The 20,487-nt window shown below is 47.9% G+C and overlaps 1 protein-coding gene across 10 annotated transcripts in view; it reads left to right on the top strand.

Annotated features, from left to right (window-relative positions):
- The window catches only part of LOC147103064 (adhesion G protein-coupled receptor B2-like), a 1,231,153-nt gene that overhangs the window by 1,148,082 nt on the left and 62,584 nt on the right, over positions 1-20,487 (top strand). For 9 of the 10 annotated variants that reach the window (XR_015072890.1, XM_085962346.1, XM_085962351.1 and 6 more), the window contains 3 exons: positions 214-309; positions 9,395-9,434; positions 13,712-14,376. Coding sequence is in view for 9 of the 10 variants with exons in the window: in XM_085962346.1 (XP_085818472.1) it covers positions 214-309; positions 9,395-9,434; positions 13,712-14,376 (801 nt within the window). In the remaining variant the exon portion in view is untranslated. Of the gene's footprint in view, positions 1-213; positions 310-9,394; positions 9,435-13,711; positions 14,377-20,487 lie in introns of those variants that run through there. The other variant, XM_085962352.1, reaches the window with a different exon arrangement.

Below are 20,487 nucleotides of genomic sequence, written 5' to 3'. Positions count from 1 at the left end.
TGGAGGCGGGACTAAAACCCGACAAGCAGCAGTCCCGCCTCCAACGCGCCCCCATTGGCAAAATCACCCCCAAGGTCACACAAAATCAGAGAAGCACAGAAAGAGAGGAACATAGGGTCCGCATCTTGCTGGCTATTATTGTTGCACTTTGTTTGCCTTATCGCTGTTTTATATAGATGTTTTTCTAAATCTGTTTTCTATAATTCCTTGTAGATTCAGGATGTTGTAAAATGTCGAACAGGAAGCTGCAAAACTGAAGAGAATGAAAACTCACCTGATTCTTACAAAAATGGCCAAGTTCAGATTATGGTGAGTAAAGGAGCAATTCACATAGAGCAGAGCTAAGAAAATGAGTAAAAACTGCCTCACACCTGATATTTCTTTACTCAGAGAGATTTTGGAGCACAAAATGATTTGCCACAGGGAGTGGTTGAGGTAGAAACCATTTCATTTCTTAAGGGAAAATTGGACAAATATTTGAAGCAGAGAAAGAAACAGGGCTATGAGGAGAGATCAGGATTAGTTTTGGATTGCTGTAGCAAAGATCCAGCATAGACACAATGAGCCAAATGGCATCTTTCTGTGCTGTAAGTCTCCAATGTGCTTCGGGGTTAGCTTTAATATAAAGTGGGTAACCTCTATCTCCACCATAGCAGAAAGGCCAATATTTAAGAGGGGAACAGGCTATGTTGTTCATGGAAATGCTACGATCAGTGTTTGTCTCCTGAACATTCAGCTCCTGTGTGATACGTGTAGCAGTATTAGCTTTTGTCTGGGGGTGTGTGAGGTAGATATTATAATTGAGCTTTATTTGTATGGTTCTTGTATCAGTGATGTAAGTTAGGATTAAGTTACAGATGGCTATGAACATAGAAATATAGAAAAATAGGAGCAGGAGTACACCATTCGGCCCTGCGAGCCTGCTCCGCCATTCACTATGATCATGGCTGATCCTCTATCTCAATACCATATTCCCACTCTCTCCCCGTACCCCTTGATGCCTTTTGTGTCTAGAAATATATCTATCTCTTTCATATGTATATCAGTGACTTGACCTCCACAGCTTTCTGTGGTAGAGAATTCCACAGGTTCCCCACCCTCTGAGTGAAGAAATTTCTCCTCATCTCAGTCCTAAATGTCCTACCCCATATCCTGCGACTGTGACCACTCGTTCTAGACCCCCTCCAGCCAGGAGAAACATCGGCCTCGATTTTCCTGGAGCCATCAGGCGGGGTTTCAGGCGTGCGGGGGTTGAAAATCGCAGAAATAGGGGGTCGCGACCCCCCCCCCCAACCGCCCGATTCCCCGCCCCGTCCGACTTTCGCCCCAGTGTTTCAACGCGACCCGAATCAGTCCCGCCCGCAGCAGGCGGGACTGGTCGTCGGGAGCCTAATCAGCAATAATTGGCATCTGTAATCCAATTTTAAGGGGCCCTTGCAATTTTCAGCCTTTCCCCACGTATACCACGCCTGGTGGGAACACCGCTGATGAAACCTGGCGTGAACAATGTCGGCTTGCTTACTTTCAGCTGCAGGTCAATCAGGAATGAAAAGATTTAATCAGACAGCATTTGTAGGCTGCAGGACGTTGTTGCTCCAGGCTTGGGGCAACTTGTTCAAGGCTTAGGCACAGCTGTGGAAGGTTGGAGCCTCACACACTTCTCCAGTGTGAGCTCCTGGGAAGCCCCTCTCAGCACCCTAACTCAGCGCTTCCTCAACGGAGGCATCTGCCAGAAGCATGGGAGGCCTTTTGTTCCTTCCCTTCTTGGCATTAGAGGATCTCCAACAGCAGAGGAGGCTGCAGCAGATCCAGCAACAACAGCAGCACCAGCAACAGCAGCACCAGCAGGAGCGACAGGCTGCGGCTCAGCCACCTGAGGCAGCACAGGCCAGAAGGGGCCAGCGCATGGAAGGCCGTCGGCGCAGGAGATACCCCCCAAACAGTGTCTACAGACACAGGGTGAGCTACCTCAAAATGACTGAGCAGCAGTGCCAAAGGTGGCTCCGACTTTCGCGAGAGTTAGTGACTGACATCTGCGCAATGCTACAGCAAGACCTGGAGCCCAGGTCGACACTCCTTACCAGTGGCCATCAAAGTCACCACCGCACTCAACTTTTATGCCTTAGGCTCCTTCCAGGGATCAGCAGCAGACATCAGCAGCATCTCCCAGGCGGCCACACACACTTGCATCAAACAGGTCACCGATGCCCTCTTTGCCCTCGCGCACAATCACATCCATTTCACCCGGGATCGCACAAGTGTGAGGGCGCGAGCGCATGGATTAGCTCAGCTGGCAGACTTTCCAAGGGTGCAGGGCGTCATTGACTGCACACATGTGGCCCTTAGGGCACCCCATCGCAATCCAGGAGTTTTTGTCAACCGCAAGGGCTCCCACTCCCTTAACATTCAGCTGGTGTGTGACCACAAGAAGGTGATTTTGCATGTTTGTACCGAGTACCCTGGCAGCTGCCATGACTCCCTCATACTGCGCCAGTCTACTGTGCCTCCGCTATTCAGTTCACCAAACGAACTTCAGGGATGGCTACTTGGAGACAAGGGCTATCCCCTGTGGACTTGACTAATGACGCCGTTGAGGAGACCAGCCAACGAAGCTGAGGAGCGCTACAACTCCAGACACATTTCCACCAGATGCATTATCGAGCAAGCCATCGGATTGCTAAAGATGCACTTCAGATGCCTGGATAGATCAGGTGGAGCCCTACAGTACTCAGCAGCCAGGGTCTCCAAAATCGTCATGGTATGCTGTGTGCTTCACAACATGGCACAGCGTCGTGGCTTGCCGATTCCGCAGGACCAAGAGGCTCCTCACAGAGCCGCCTTGGATGAGAATGATGCTGAGGAGGAGGAGGAGGACGGAAACGAGCATCCTGCAGAGGCCCGTCAACCAGCGGCACCAGTGTGCGAGAACATTGCTGGGCGGAATGCAAGGAAAGCACTCATCCTGGCCAGATTTGCGTAGCCTGGTACATCAAACACTGTAGCCTCGCTGCTCCTTAACAGACCATGGACAGTGGCCCATCCCTGTGCATTTCTACCTATTTGACCAGCTTGCTGACATCTGCAAGTAATCCTAAGGCCTCAATGTGAAATCCCCATTCGCCAAATGACAGATGCCACAACTGCAGCAGTTGCCACCAGATTTTTTATGTACAAGAAACTGATGGCATTAAAACTATATACAAGACTTTTCACCCAAGTGACTACCCTTGTGATTAGTGGTGCTTTATTTTTCTCTTACGCATGCTCCTAGGTAGTGGTACCCCTGTGGCTTCAGCAGATGTGGAGGCCCCTTGCTCACTTTCCTGCTGCTCCTGTCTCGACACCTTTGGCGGGCGTCCTCTGGGGTGGCGAGCCTGAGGGCTCGCCAGCAGTCTGCTGCTCCTGCGGCTGTGCAGGGGTTGAGACTCCTATCTCACTTGGGTGTGGACTCCGGCGGGGCTCTGACCGAGGGCTCTGCAGTGGCATGGAAGTGTGAGCGCGTGGAGAGAAGCCCCTACTTCCTTGAGGTGTGCCAACAACCTCCTTCTCATGGGTCAGGTCCCCCTCAGCGCCTGGAAATGGCTGGAGAGCACCTTGCTGCTCATCAGGGGGGCCATGGGGACCCGTATCTGCACTGGAAGTCCTGCTCAGAGGGACTTCCATGAAGGTCTGGTTTCAGTGCTCAATAGATGCCCATCGCTCCTCAAGAGATGTCATTCTATTCTGAGCACTCAGTATGTTTTCGATACCCTGGCAACTTAGCTCCTCCATGGCCGTAGTCCTTCTCTCCTCGGCCGCAGCCCTCCTCTCCTCAGCCGCAGCCCTCCTCTCCTCGGCTGCAGCCCTCCTCTCCTCGGCCATAGCCCTCTTCTCCTCAGCAGTAGCCAGCCTTACCACGTAGGTAGCCATCCTTTCCGTGGTGATGCTTTCACGCGCCAATGACTCCAATAAGGCTCTGCTCATGCTCGCCATGGACTCCTCCATTCGCTCCACACTCGCAGCAACCCTGGAGACAAAACCTGCCAGAGACTCCTGCATCTGTGCATGGAGATGCATCACCTCCTCTCTTGCGGATGGACCCAGAGGCATAGGGTCGACATGCAGCTGAGCTGAGCTGGCAGAGGCCTGCGCCCTCCGACGAGAACTCTCCACTGCTGCCCCTGTCTCCACAATCTGCTGATGCTCACTTGTGAGCTGTGAAACACCAGGTGACAACACTACTCTATGTCCCGAAGGCCCCCCCGAGGTGTGAGTGTCTGCGCTGGTGCTGGGTGCGCTTACTTCTGTTGACGCTGTGCCCTCAGAGGCTGGAGCTTCCTCTGAGGAGTCTGGCTGCACAGCCTCTTCCTCCTCGACAGTGGGCTCTGGATGGTCCTGTGGGGAGTAAAGGAAAGAGTTAACGATCTGATGCCAAGGCGACTTGCACATTGGATTTGGCAAATGCTCATAAGTCCAAATGATGTAGTTTCAGAATCATATCAGCGACTCATGCTATGTCAATGAGAGAGATGAGAAACTATTCTGTCACCAGCTTGCGGGCTTGCTCCTGTCTCTCCTTCCCCAGCTCCCGCAGCCACATCAGCCCTGACAATCTCCAGCACACCTTCCTCCCAGGGGGTCAGGTGGGCTATTGAGGGTGGTCCTCCTCCAGTCCTCGCTTGCTCTCTCCTATTGTGAACTCTCTTTTCCTGCAATGAGGGAGACAAGTGGAGTTTGAGTGAGAGTGCAGGAGTGAGTGTAGAGATTGCATAGCATAGATACTTAGAAGGAGACAAAGATGGTGTGAGGCTGCAAGACCAAGGGCCCTCCCTGTGTGTTGTCAGTTGTGTTCCAAGCATCAGAGTGAGAGGCAGTGTGAGGGCTGCATGGTGGAATAGTTATGTGAATGTGAGCATAGAGAGAGAGGGAATGGGTAAGGGTGCATGGATGTGACTGTGAAGTGGGATGTGGAGGAAGAGAGTGCTGAAGCTGAGCGCTGTTGGGGAAAGGCAATGGGGATCAGGTTGAGGGTGATGGAAACTTCATACTTACTTTTCCTGTACGGTGAAGGTCATGGAAGCGCTTCCTGCACTGCATCCAGGTCCGGCGGGTGACTCCCTGAGAATTCACCTCTGCAGCCACCTCCATCCAAGCAGCCCTGGTCTCTTTGGGAGGCCTCTTCCTCCCTGAGCTAGGGAAGAGGACCTCCCTGTGGGCCCTAACCCCATCCACCAATGTCTGCAGTGACGTTTCATCAAATTTGGCAGCAGCTCGGGCTCTGCCGCTGGCAGCAGCTGGTGCAGGCTCCTCTGCCATTCTGTACGACTGGTGGGAAGCCTGCAGAGGCTGGAAAGCTTGCTGGAGACTTTAAAAGCACCACGAATGATGACATCATACTGTGGGGCTTTCTGACTGGAAATGGACAATTAGCAAGGGTGCCCACATGCTGGAAATTAATTGGCCAATTGAGGGAAAATTGCATCCAGCTGGCAGACCCATTTAGATTTGTGTCGGAACCCGACATTCGGGGAACCCGACAATTCCCCGCACTGCGGGAAAATCGGCCCCATCCTCCCTGCATCCAGTCTGTCTAGCCCTGTCAGAATTTTTTTACGTTTCAATGAGATCCCCTCTCATTCTTCTAAACTCTAGTGAATACAGGCCTAGTCGACCAAATCTCTCCTCATATGACAGTCCTGCCATCCCAGGAATCAGTCTGGTGAACCTTCGCTGCACTCCCTCTATGACAAGTATATCCTTTCTTAGGTAAGGAGACCAAAACTGCACACAGTACTCCAGGTGTGGTCTCACCAAGGCCCTGTATAACTGTAGTAAGACATCCTTGCTCCTGTACTCAAATCCTCTTGCAATGAAGGCCAACATACCATTTGCCTTCCTAACTGCTTGCTGCACCTGCATGTTTGCTTTCCGTGACTGGTGTACAAGGACACCCAGGTCCCTCTGTACATCAACATTTCCCAATCTATCACCATTTAAATAATACTCTGCCTTTCTGTTTTTCCTACCGAAGTGGATAACTTCACATTTATCCACTTTATACTGCATCTGCCATGTATTTGCCCACTCACTCAACTTGTCTAAATCGCCTTGAAGACTCTTTGTATCCTCCTCACAACTCACAATCCCACCTAGTCTCGTGTCGTCAATAAATTTGGAAATACTACATTTGGTTTCCTCATCCAAATCATTGATATATATTGTGAATAGCTGGAGCCCAAGCACTGATCCCTGCGGTACCCCACTAGTCACCGCCTGTCACCCCGAAAAAGACCCATTTATTCTTACTCGCTGTTTCCTATCTGTTAACCAATATTCAATCCATGCCAGTATATTACCCAGTATATTGCCAGTATATAACCATGTATATCGAGATGTGTATTTGTATTGTTTACTATTGCTCGACAGGGAAATAACCTGTCTGTTTTGCAATACACAAGGGGAAATTTTAACCTGGCGTGTGATTTGGGTGGGTTGGGTAAGGTGAGCACCAAACATGCTCAACGCTGGCAGCATGAGACACGGGCGATTTTAACTCCAAACAATCCGAATCCAGCAGCTAGCTAGAGGGTGCGAGCGGAGGTTTGAGTATTAGGAAGGTGCCGGCAAAGGAGTAAGACGTGATGAGGGGGTTTCAGGAGGGTGTTGCAAGATGGAACGCGAGGAAGCCTAGCACTGGGGAATCCTAAAGTTGCCTTCTGGAGCCTGGAGGAGAACTCCTGCTACTCCTGACCCCACACAGAAAGTTAAAAAAAAGGTACCTTAAATGACCTCATTAGCTCCGTCTTCCCATCCGGCAGCTGGCCAAATGAACAGCCTGGCCGACGGGCGATAGGGAACACCAGCAACAAGAGGCTGCATTCAGGGACCCTCTGGGATGGTCCCTGGCAATTGGGAGGGGGTGGAACGTTGGCAGTTGGGGCTGGTGGGGGGAAGGCTGGCAATCGGAGCTGGGGGAGGCTGGCGATCTGGGTTCGGGGGGTTATGCCAACGATCAAGCCTGGATGTGGGGTGGGGGGGAGCGGTGGAGGCTGGCAATCAGGGCTGGCGGGCGGGTGGTGAGGCTGGCAATCATAGCTGAAGGGCTGGCGATTGGGGCTGGGGGTGTAGGCTGGCAATTGGGGCTGAGGAAGGGGCTGGCAATCAGGGCTGAGGGAGGTGAGGCTGCCGATCAGTGCTGGGGGAGGCCGAAGACTTCCTTGAGGGGCCGGAGGGAGCTCTCCTGCTCCTTCTGGCCCACAAGGCGTGCTGAAAGAGGCACTGAACTTAGGGAGTCCGCAGCTCCCGCCTCTCTTTCACTGCCGAGTTTCCCGACCCCTGGGAAACCCGTGCAACAACAGTCAATTTTAAATTGGGCTCCCAATTGCACTGTGGGAGCCCGATTTAAATATGTTAATTTAGTGATCCGCCTCTCCACAACGGGTCACTTGGACACCCCGAAAGTTGCCGCCGTAAAAATGGCGGCGTGTGTGGCGAGTTGGCATAGAGATCCGCATATTTCACCTTTTAACCCTCCAACCCTCTCCCACCCATCATGGGGGGTTAATATTGAGGCCCTTGTATCAGTAATAGTGAGCATGAAGCTGTCGGATTGTTGTACAATCTCACCTAGATCTTTAATGTCCTTACCCGGTCTGACCTATATGTGACTCCAGTCCCACACCAACGTGGTTGGCTCTGAACTGCCCTCTGAAGTGACCTAGCAAACCACTCAGTTGTATCAAACTGATACAAAGAAGAACATAATCGCTGGGTCAAAGTCCTGGAACTCTGTGCTTAGCAGCGCTGTGGGAGCACCTTCACCACATGGACTGCAGTGGTTCAAGAAGAAGGCTCAGCTTCTCAAGACAACTAGGGTTTGGCAATAAATGCCAGCTTTTCCAGCAATGCCCACATCCCAGGAATGAATAAAAAAAAGTACTATCAGGCTGTAACACAGCTTCTAACTTAGCATCCTCTTAGTTATGGTTACATGTGACGAAATCTGATGCCAAATTACATCGCAAACACTCCACTGCTTTTGTCTATAAAACTATGAAACTACTTCTGTCATATTAGACTTTGTGCACACTGCACACAACTGGGATCATGGGCACCCATCAGCCAGTGGGCCAGAGCTACATCAGCAAAACACAAGGCTTGGGTGAGCTGTGTTCCACAATCAGATATCAGTTCATGAGTTTGAGAGCCACAGGGAAGGGCGCTAGAATCCCGAATCTCTGAAATATCGAGCGGACCGATTCTCACCCGCTTCTCATTCAGGACCTCGGTGTCTCCTTTTACTATTCTAGCAGACAGGGAATGGGTGCTGCAGAGCAGTCTGATTTCCTTCAGTTGAAAGCCTATGGCCCAGAAATTCGTGTCGGGGGCTTCCCGCGGGTGCAAGCCCCCGACCTATACTTACCTGGCGTGCCGGCAGTTGAGGCCTGGGCCTGCGTGGATTTCCTGTCTGTGGCCCGGTCCAGCTCCCGGCGCGCTGTGCTTGCGTGATCCAGCGGCGTAGTTAGTGCGATGCGTCGGCTGGGATCACGTGAGCCCTGGGCAACCAATCAGAGGAGGGAAAAGTCCATTCATGAGTTTGACATAAGACCTGTCAAACTCATGAAAACTCCGGGCGCCCAAAACAGTACATAACCTTAAAATACATTTTTAAAAAACATCACACTATTTAAATCAACTATAAATAACACTAAATAACCATTTTAAACAATAATTTAAATTTTTGAAAAAAATAATTTTATAAAAATCGGAGCTAAAAATACACTTACCTTACTGTAAAGTATTTAAACATAATAAACCTGTGGGAAAAATGTTCTAATTTTAATTAATTGACCACTTACCTTTTAAAATGAAGTCCTTACGTCTGCTTTTTTAATGTGTAAAAAGTGGAGGCCTTCACGCACGGGCAAACCTGTCAAAAAAAAGGAAGTTCAACGCGCACGCGCTGCCTCATACGTCGCACGCGTTTCACCTCTTAACCCCTGCTTTCAGGGGACCGGAAGTGCCGTTCTCCCGCGCTCGCGCTGCCTCATACGTCGCACGCGTTTCACCTCTTAACCCCTGCTTTCAGGGGACCGGAAGTGCCGTTCTCCCGCGCACGCGCTGCCTCATACGTCGCACGCGTTTCACCTCTTAACCCCTGCTTTCAGGGGACCGGAAGTGCCGTTCTCCCGCGCACGCGCTGCCTCATACGTCGCACGCGTTTCACCTCTTAACCCCTGCTTTCAGGGGACCGGAAGTGCCGTTCTCCCGCGCATGCGCTGTGCATGCAAGAAACCGGCACTTCCATCGGGTCCACGCGTGGGTACCCCGTGCGTACTCACGCGTTGGGACCCGAATTACTGGGCCTATGTCTCTAATTTATTGTATTTTTTTGTTTCCTGCTACCTTTTTATAGACAGATTTTGAAAAGGACGTGGACCTGGCCTGCCAGTCAGGTAAGAAGTGCTTCCAATCCTGGAATGGCATGACTGTTGAATCCTCTCCCCACCATTAACCATTAACCAAGAGGCATCACAACTCAGTTCCTACCTCCCTCCCACTCCCAACAGCAGGCCTGAGCCACCTACCATTCTGGGCACAAACTGCCATCCTTGCCACTGTACACTCTGTGCCCAACCTTTAGAAGGTATCCATCTCCAGGGAACTTTTTCCGTGCGTTTCTCAGTCCTGTGTCAACTTCTTTATTTTTTTAATGGAGACATTAGAACAGTTACTTGGACCAAAGAGTAAGTGGCGTCTGAATTAGAAGGCGTAGACATAAGTCTACAGCAGAAATCAAGTTAATCTCAACAACACTTGCACTGAACTTATTGGCCTCGATATTAACTCCCGCACGACAAGCGGGAGGAGGTCGGGGGGGGCGGGTTTAAACCCTAAAAAATGCAAAAGGCGACCCCAACCACCTGCCACCATTTTTACAGTGGAGGGTGGCATGGCGTGCAAGTGTCCCATCTTGGAGAGGCGGGGCACTTAATTAACATATTTAAATCAGGCTCCCACAGTGCAATGGAACAGCTGGGTAACACCTTTTTAAAATGCCTAAAAATACTTTTGTACTGATGCACTTAGCATTACTTGTCATTCACACCTCCTAATGGCTGGTAATGTTGTTGTGCCTCTAAACTCCATCTCCCAGGTCTCCATCCCGGCACAGCAAGCTCTTTTCCTGCTAACTCTAAGGTGTTTCCTAATGTTTTTAATATTTTAAAAATTATAAGCCAATTTCATTTGACCTCCTGAATTAATTAAGTTGAATTGGCTTGCGATAGGCCAGCAAGCAAGTATATTAATGACATGAAATCTGGCTTTGACAAATTAATTAAGTAAATAAATAGTACCTGACGACATGAAATTAGACTTTGGGGGAGTAGGTTTTTGAATTAATTAAATAAACTAAACAGCTGCTCCATGAATAAAATTAGGCTTCGGGGGAAGTGGGTGTGTGCTTATTGATTAATTAATTAAATAATGACAGCTCTATAAATAAAATCAGGCTGTCTCTCTCCGCTTCTCCTTGCAGTCCACTGTATCCATTCCTCCTTCTAACTACTCCTAGTCATTTATAGTCTTTTCAGACTGCAATCCTCACATAAATCCCATGCTATACTCTGCCTCGACCAATTTCCCAATACCCATTACTACCCCATCGATACCCACTCCTTCCTTGGCTGCCCTATCTGCCAGTGCTCACGTCCCACCCCCTCAACTGCTCATTACACCCATACCCACTGCCAGTGCTCACGTCCCACCCCCTCAACTGCTCATTACACCCATACCCACTGCCAGTGCTCACGTCCCACCCCCTCAACTGCTCATTACACCCATACCCACTGCCAGTGCTCACGTCCCACCCCCTCAACTGCTCATTACACCCATACCCACTACTTTATCCCCACTAACTACTTCTTGTACAATTGCTCACTTCCCCTACCTACATTCTTATTATCTCACACTGCTCGCCTTAATTGTGATTACCCTAATTTCCCCAAATACTCACTACCCACAGAACCCCCTACTTCCTCAACTCCTCACTACCCCTCCATATGCCTTCACTTCTCAATTCTCTATCTTAACTAACCTTCCCCCCCTCAAAAAATCCTCAATATTCTCATACAGCAGCTGCTCACTATTCTCTGAACTACTCACTACCCCACAATACAGCTCACGTCCCCAGTACCCCAAACTGCTCTCACATCATATCCTAAATGATCACAAGAGCAACACCCTTTCTTAAATGCTATCCTGTCGCTTATCATTACCATTTCTACACCATGTCCACTTCTTTATAAAACATTATGGGATAGAAATTGGTATGCATTGTGCCTGTTTTTCAGGCGTAAAACAGGGGCAAAGCATACTAATTTAGCAGTGGGACGGATTGAAGCCAATCCACGCAGGTGTTGGTCCCACTGCTAAATTCATGGGGCCCTTTTTTAATGCGCCCCAAATATGTAAATTAGGCCTTTTAAAGGACTCACTTTCAAAATTCATTGGGGTTGAGTAGGGTAGGCATAAGGTAAGTAACAAAAAAAAATCCTGTGGAGCCAGGAGGAGCAGGAGTACTCCTTCAACTCCACAGGAGTTGCGATTGTCCCTACCCCACTGCCTTCTATCAATTTACTATATTAGAATCTTTGAGTTTGTCACTATTGTGACAATTAGTAAGACTTCTGTGACAACTGGCAAATTTCAGTAACATCTGTGTGACACTAACAGCATTACTTTCAATGGACAAGATAACACTCTAACAGGTAAGCTTGCAATACACACTTCCTCCATTGGTGGCGCCATTGTACTTCTGCTCTCTTCACTGCCAGAAGCTGATTGCAGTAAATAAATGGCTGCTTTCCAACATTGCTGCTCACAGCTCCAGAAATTGAGGCATTTTACTGCTAACGTTTAATTATTTCTGACTTTTACCTTTCCAAGCAATCTGTTCTATTTATTCCTTCTGTTGTTCCCCTGGCTGTCTGGCTGGGAAATAAGTACTTAAATGGCCATTTCCCCCGACCCCCGCTGGAAATAAATAAGTAGCTCTCCAAGCTCCCATTACAAGTGCTATCTGCTCCTCACATTTAAACTAAATATGTTCGGGAAAAAAATCATCTTTTTCCACTAAATGAATCTTTTAAATTTCATTCCTACTGCTTCCATTTTATAACTAAATAAATGTCCACAGCACTAGAAATAAGTAAATGTCTCCGCACCAGCATTGCACTTCCTAGCTCCTTACTGCTTTTAAAACATTTTTTTCTGAAAATAGGCAACCTCAGATCTCAACTACTCTAAGTGATTCAGTCCTTAATGACTCCAGTCTGCAACCCTGAGCCCACCTACGGTAATTAGCAACTGCCTGCTGTTGTAGAATCATAGAATAGTACAGCACAGAAGGAGGCCATTGGCCCATCGAGTCCTACACTAACTGTAATTTTACTGGCCTGCAAATCAGCTACAAGTAAAGCAAGAGTGGAAAACAATATCAATCAGAGAGAAAAAAAATAGCAATTTCGAAGCTCAAACCTTATTATCTTAAACTACACAATATGAGGTCTAATTAAACATTAGGAATCAAGAACCTGCAACATGTATCAGCCTCAGGCTTTCTTTCTCGCTTCTGAAGCTTTTTGGTGGCGTGCACAATGAATTTTTTTTCTATTCAAAGTGCAAACTTTCCATAAATGGTAACCTTTAAAGAAATGCAATGGCACAACGAATTATCAAAGCAAAGGAGATCCAGCAATACAACACAATATCTTAATGGTTATAACAAAGAAAGACTCGCATTTATATAGCGCCTTTCATGACCTCAGCACATCACAAAGTGCTTTACAGCCAATGAAGTACTTTTGAAGTGTAGTCACTGTTGTAATGTAGGGAACGCGGCAGCCAATTTGCACACAGCAAGGTCCCACAAACAGCAATGTGATCATGACCAGATAATCTGTTTTAGTGATGCTGGTTGAGGGAAAGATATTGGCCAGGACAACAGGGAGATACTGTCGGAGGTGCCGTCTTTCAGATGAGACGTTAAACCGAGGCCCCGTCTGCTCTCTTAGGTGGATGTAAAAGATCCCATGGCAGTATTTCGAAGAAGAGCAGGGGAGTTATCCTCGGTGTCCTGGCCAATATTTATCCCTCAACCAACATAACAAAAACAGATTATCTGGTCATTATCACATTGCTGTTTGTGGGACCTTGCTGTGCGCAAATTGGCTGCCGCATTTCCTACATTAAAACAGTGACTGCACTTCAAAAGTACTTCATTAGTTGTAAAGCGCTTTGAGATGTCCGTGAAATGCGCTATATAAATGCAAGTCTTTCTTTCTTTTAGAACTCCCCTGCTCTTCAAATAATGCCGTGGGATCTTTTACGTCCACCTGAAAGAGCAGACGGGGCCTCGGTTTAATATTTCATCCAAAACACGGCACCTCCAACATTGCAGTACTCCCTCCGTATCACACTGAAGTGTCAGCCTGGATTATGTGCTCAAGTCTCTGGAGAGGGACTTAAACCCACAATCTTCTGACTCACAGGCGAGAGTGCTACCCACTGAGCCATGGCTGACACCTGAACTGAATAACTGCACCTATTCAGCAAGGTAAATCCTGTTCAGAGCAATTTAGAAGAATGAACTTCAAATACAACAGACTGAAAAGGATGCAAAGCATTTTGTTGGCAACTGACATTTCTTTTATTGTTTCTGTATCCCTAGTGCTCTTCAAAGAAGTTAACACTTGCAATCCTGCGACTATTACCGGAACGCTGTCTCGCATTTCGCTGGATGACGAGGAAGATGAAAAGCTGAATATAAACAGTGAAGGGATGAACTTCTCAACCCTTCCAGGAAACATCCCACCGGGAAATGTCTTGGTCCAGTTGCCTCCTATGCATCAGTTGCACAACATGATGTCTGGTATGAATGAACTGAACGAACAACCGGCCAAAAAAGAAAACAACAGCGAGCTGAGGGGAACGCTGTATCTGTGCACAGAGAACACCCTGAGGCCAGTGGACATGAAGTGGAGGCGGGCACAGGAGCAGCCACTGGAAGGTGACTACATGGTGCTCCCGAGACGCACTGTCAGCTTAAAGCCTTTCATCAAAGAGGACAGCAAGTTGAACATCAATGTGGATGACAACAGGCACAATATCGTTGGGAACCAACCAGTTGAGTCAGAGATTTATCCTAACTTTGTCTCAGTCGATCAGATCAACTTTAACTTAAATCAACCTTATGGAACTCTTAAGCACCCACGGAGTGTACCCCTCAAACAGCACCCTTCAGTGAGGCACATTCTGGCGTCTGAACTTGCTGACAGGAGCAGGACCATGCCACGCAGCAAGCCAGGATCATCAGGGTCTATGGGCTCCTTAGAAGTAAGTTGAAGAGGTGATATTGATCAGGTTACATTTGCTAAATGTACCAGGGGGGTTAATACAGAGGAAACAGACATTGATACTGGGGGTGATGGTCCGTCTTCACATTGGCAACTAAGACTGCTATTGCATCTGCACTTGACAGTACCTAACCCCTGCCTGGCGTACTAGGTGTCCACAGAACATAATGCTTCTGTGACCTTTATATTAAATCAGAGCAAACCAATGGTATTTGCCAATACTTTCAGATCTCCCACAGTGAGCTCTGCAGGAGTCTTATGGTCAAGTTCAAGAAGCACTTAACCACACTTTTTCATTCATTCATTCAGCCTACTGCCTGTCATCCATGAGGGGACAACCACTGAGTGACAAACCCTTTAAGAAGTTCCATCATTCAGGAACCAGATAACCTCCTGCACCCTCCCTGTATCTATATAACCTCGCTATGAACTTTGCTTTCAGTTCTTTTTCGCCTGTCTTTAACAGCAGCTCTCTAATGTTTCCCCACTGAAAAATCCTCTCTCCTTCCCCAGTGGGGTTTTTATTTACTCACTGCTTACTTACTGCTTTTAAATTTGTATATTTGGACTGCAAGAAACCCCTTTTATATTTTAGTGCATTTTGCTATTTTTTTCTCTACTTCAACTCGGATTTTTCTGCTATATACTGGTCCGGCATTGTCTCAATTTTAAAATTCTCATCCTTGTGTTCAAATCCCTCCATGGCCTCGCCACTCCCTATCTCTGTAACCACATCCAGCCCTACAACCCTCCGAGATCTGTGCACTCCTCCAATCATGGCCTCTTACACATCCCCGATTTTCATTGCCCCACCATTGGCGGCCGTGCCTTCAGCTGCCTTGGTCCTAACATCTGGAATTCCCTCCATAAACCTCTCCACCTCTCTACCTCTCTCCTTCAAGTCGCTCCTTAAAACCTACCTCTTTGACCAAGCTTTTGGTCACCTGTCCTGATATCTCATTGTGTGGCTCGGTGACAAATTTTTGACTTGATTACACTCCTGTGAAGCACCTCGGGATGTTTACTATCTTAAAGGTGCTGTATAAATGCAAGTTGTTGTTGTTGCTGATCTGAAATACTTTACTCCGGTAAAGTGTTTCTCACTTGTGTTTTTTTGACCTAAAACAGAATCACATAAATCCCTCCAGTAATTTGAGTGCCGTGGCCTTCAGTTCTCAATCCTCAGTCTCACGGTTTCACCAGGATTCCATTATTTTTGTCTCTCTCTTAACCTATTTAAAACTCAAGCATTTTCCATGGTGCGGCTAGCTTGTGCCGGAAAGGCAATCCCAGTTGTAAGAATGTTGAAGCTTGACCCTTCATGATGCAGGAAGACTGAGGTATTCAGCGTTCATCTTCAAGCAAAGGGGATGTTTCCATTGCTGCTGACATAGTCTTCGACTTTGCCTAAAGTAGTTGTCACAGTTCAGCAACTGCTGGTGACTCAGGATGACCACGGTCCTCTACCTCAGCTGATTGTGCTCCATAGCTCTGGAGAGGGACAGGATATTTTGATATTTTCCCCACCTTTCGTGTTACACCATTTTGTCTGGCTTAGAATTTTAGGTTTTCCCTCCAATTTAGAGAAAAGTGTAAATCAGTTTAGAGGACCTATGCTTTGGATACCAGGTTGTGCCAAATGGAGGGAATTTAAGAGACAAAAGTAGAGATTATGGGCAATTTCTGAAAAGGCCGTTAAAGGGCAGTCTAGGTAAAATTGCTCCATTGGACTAGAAGCAGTTAGAGGACACTTTTCTTTGGGGCCCCACTGGGCTGTCTCTGCACAGTTGGAGTGCCATTCCTCAGCTCTGATATTCCACTGGTGGTTCAGGGTGGCCCTCCTCCCCCCTGGCCATGCACATGAGCCCTTCCCAGGGATTTTAGACAGAATCTCTAGCCAGGGGCTAGGGTGGATGGGGTTTCCAATTCGCTGCACTTGCGTCAGCAGAATCGCCTCCTAGGAATTTGGGGCCCGGTGAGTATGAGTAGGAGATGGTGGAGTAATGTGCTCCGACTGGTTAAGTGGTTCATTATTAAAGGGATTTTTTTGCCACAATCCATTAAAATGGAGAGTAAAACTATTGGTAAGAATTGAATTTAGTACTTCTGAGCTAGTTTTTGTACTTGTCAGGCTCATATGCAGAAAAATGTGCAGAAAGAGGTGAAAAAAGTGGCAGGATTTATCTTTAGAAAAAAAATTGGTCCTTTCCTCTGCACACATTATAATTATAAATTTATTGAGCAGTAGCGCAAAAGGGGTGATAGCGAATCGCCAGTTCATTTTACACCCAGTTCTTTTCCATTGACTTCTATGCTGTTGAATTCCCATTTTGTGCTACCTTCAAGCTGCATTTCTATCCCGTTGCTCCCAGGCTGAAAGGGTGGTCAGGTGACCTGCTCCCAGGCTTTTATCAATCCCATTGTCTACTTGGACAATTGGCAGGTGCCAGAGTGGATTGGGGTTTGTATTTGTTCTTGGGCTATGGGTGATGATGGTAAGGCTACATTTATTGCCCATCCCTAGTAGCTCTGAGAAGGTGTTGGTGGGCCTTCTCCTTGAGCCACTGCAGTACCTGTGGTGATGGGGCCCTCACAATAGTGGTCAAATCCTCATGTTCAAATCCCTCCATGGCCTCACCCCTCCCTACCTCTGTAACCTCCTCCATCCCTACAACCCTCCGAGATCTCTGTGCTCCTCCAGCTTTTGCCTCTAGTGCATACCCCACTTCCTTCGTCCCACCATTGACGGCTGTGCCTTCATCTGTCTAGGCCCTAAGCTCTGGAACTCCCTTCCCAAACCTCTTCGCTTCTCCACCTTTCTTCCTTTAAGACAAGACCCAGCTTTTGGTCACCTGTCCTCGGTGTCAATTTTTGCCTGATTACACTCCTGTGAAACACCTTGGGATGTTTTACTACGTTAAAGGCATTATATAAATGCAAGTTGTTGTTGCTAGACAGGGAATATTCTAGACTATTGATTGTTCCATCCCTCCACGTGGTTAAGAAGTTGGTCCAGTGGCAGCAACTGCACAATGTAATGTAGTGCCAAGTTATGCAGATCAGTAAAGGCTAAGATTTAATTCCTGCTGTGTGCTGAGACAGCTGATCTTGGAATCAGTGGGGCTGCTGCAATTAACCTCAGCGTTCCTGATATCAAGTAGGAACAAAATCAGTCAGGGTTGCCACTCCTGCTCGCTATTCAATGATGTGTACTGGAAAATGAACTTGTGTCCATGTCATTTGTAGACCACATCAGGCCAGCTGGCAAATATGCCTTCCAACACACGTCGTCAGACAAATGAAGAATGGCCACTTAAGGGAGGAACTGGTCATTCCCATGGAACTATGTCCCATCACAAATCAGCAAAGCAGGGGAGATTTTCAAAAGTGGCCACTGCTCAGTGTTCCTCCCTATCTCTCTCTCACTTGCCCTTGCACCACAAGATTAGTTAGTGGCCCTAGAAGGAATAGTGAAAAAGCTAGTGACAATAAAAATAGGTAACCTCATGCAGGCATACAGCACTGCATCTGTTCAGTATAGTCAACTGTGAACAATGTGAATGTTTCCTTGGAAAACTGACATCTCCAACTGTTACAGTCACTACAGTATAATTATAGGGCTGCAATTTGGTCATGGTAAATTTTTGGAAAAATCATTGATTCGTCAGGGTAAGAATGTCATAGAAACCATAGGAAAAAGTAACAGAAAATCAGGGACATCTTTTGCCGTCACTAAATAACCTATATTTTGTTCTATCTCTCTCTCTCCACGTCTGTTTTTCTCTTTCTTTCTACATCTTTTTTGTCTTTCCCATCCTTCACTTCTGCTTCGATCTCTCTTTGTCACTCTTTCCTTTTCTTACTCTTCAGTTTTATACCTTTTCTATTTCCTATTTGTCCCTGCAACTACAAGTGGGGAGAAGCAGAGCACCAGAAATTGGGGCTGGGATGGAGAAAGTCTGGACTATGACAGGTGGTTGGGAAGAGGTTGAGTATCTGGGTGTGTTCTGTTGAAGGAAGGAACTTGGTGAGATTAGCACAGATTTCCCACCCAAAAACATTAAAATTATAGGATCAGTGACTTCCATGACAAATTATACAGCCTTAATAATTAGATATATCCATGTTGCACAGCTTAATTATCTTCTTCTTAGGCAGTCCCTCGGAACCGAGGATGACTTGCTTCCACACTAAAAATGAGTTCTCAGGTGACTGATGAGTCCAATGCGGGACCTACAGTCTCTGTCACAGGTGGGGCAGACGGTGGTTGAAGGGGCGGGTGAGTGGGGTGCTTGGGTTGACGTGCGCTCCTTCCGCTGTTTGCGCTTGGCTTCCGCTTGCTCCCAACGAAGAGACTCGAGGTGTTCAGCGCCTTCCTGGATGCTTCTCCTCCACTTTGTGCGGTCTTGGGCCAGGGATTCCCAGGTGTCGGTGGGGATGTTGCACTTTTTCAAGGAGGCTTTGAGGGTGTCCTTGAAGCGTTTCCTCTGCCCATCTGGGGCTTTCTTGCCGTGTCGGAGCTCTGAGTAGAGCGCTTGTTTTGGAAGTCTCGTATCGGGCATGCGGACGATGTGGCCCGTCCATCGGAGCTGATCGAGCGTGGTCAAAGCTTCGATGCTGAGGATGTTGGCCTGAGCGAGAACACTGACGTTGGTGCGCATATCCTGCCAATGGATTTGCAGAATATTGCGGAGGCAGCTTTGGTGGTACCTCTCCAGTACTTTGATGTGCCTGCTGTACATGGTCCATGTCTCATACAGGAGGGCGGGTATCACTACTGCTCTGTAGACCATGGGCTTGGTGCTGGGTTTGAGGTCCTGGTCTTCAAACACTCTCTTCCTCAAGCAACCAAAGGATGCACTGGCACACTGAGAGGCGATCTTATTGAAACATATAAGATTGTGAAGGGGCTTGATCGGGTGGATGCGGTGAGGATGTTCCCAATGATGGGTGAAACTAGAACTAGGGGGCATAATCTTAAAATAAGGGGCTGCCCATTCAAAACTGAGATGAGGAGAAACTTCTTCACTCAGAGGGTGGTAGGTTTGTGGAATTTGCTGCCCCAGAAAGCTGTGGAAGCTACATCATTAAATAAATTTAAAACAGAAATAGATAGTTTCCTAGAAGTAAAGGGAATTAAGGGTTACGGGGAGCGGGCAGGAAATTGGACATGAGTCTAGGTTCGGAATGGTCATGGCCCTGTGGGTAGTGGAGTGGGCCCAGGGGCCGTGTAGCCTTGTTCTGCTCCTACTGTGTTCTAATTCTGTGTTAGATTTCAGGAGATGGTTTTATTCCTGTTCCTGGCTGGGATGGAGATCGCCTTTACAGAAGGTAAGTACTGTAGAAAATATAGGGACAGAGTGATCTCCTGGAAGAATTTCGATCGCCGAGATGGGTCGGAGAGGAATTTCCCAGATTTTTTTCTCCAAATTGGCCATTGGGTCTTTATCTGGTTTTTCGCCTCTCCCGGGAGATCACATGGGTTCGGGTGGATGCAGAGTGATAGAAGATTTGAGGTTAGGATCAGATCAGCCATGATCTTATTGAATGGTGGAGCAGGCTCGAGGGGCCGATTGGCCTACTCCTGCTCCTATTTCTTATGTTCTTATGTTCTTATGAAGGCGGTGTTGGACTTCATCATCGATATCTGCCCTTGTTGACAGTAGGCTCCCGAGGTATGTAAAATGGTCCACGTTGTCCAAGGCCTGGTCATGGATTTTGATAATCGGGGAGCAGTACTGTGTGACAGAGGCAGCTTGGTAGAGGATGTTTAGTGTAAGGCCCATGCTCTCGTATGCTTCGGTGAAGGTGTTGACGATGGTTTGGAGTTTGGCCTCAGAGTGTGCGCAGACGCAAGCGTCATCTGCATGCTGTAATTCGATGACAGAGGATGCGATGACCATGCATCTGGACTGGAGGTGACGGAGGTTGGAACAGTTTCCCGTTTGTTCTGTAGTTTAGCTCCACTCCAGGGGAGCTTACTGAGGGTGAGATGCAGCATTGCAGCCAGGAAGATCGAGAAGAGCATTGGTGCGATGACACAGCCTTGCTTGACCCCAGTCCGTATGTGATTTGGGTCTGTGGTGGATCC

The sequence above is a fragment of the Somniosus microcephalus genome, chromosome 20 (assembly GCF_052327205.1).
Source record: "Somniosus microcephalus isolate GS21.2 chromosome 20, FLI_Smic_1.0, whole genome shotgun sequence".
NCBI lineage: Eukaryota > Metazoa > Chordata > Chondrichthyes > Squaliformes > Somniosidae > Somniosus > Somniosus microcephalus.
This window is presented reverse-complemented; position numbering and strand designations above follow the sequence as displayed.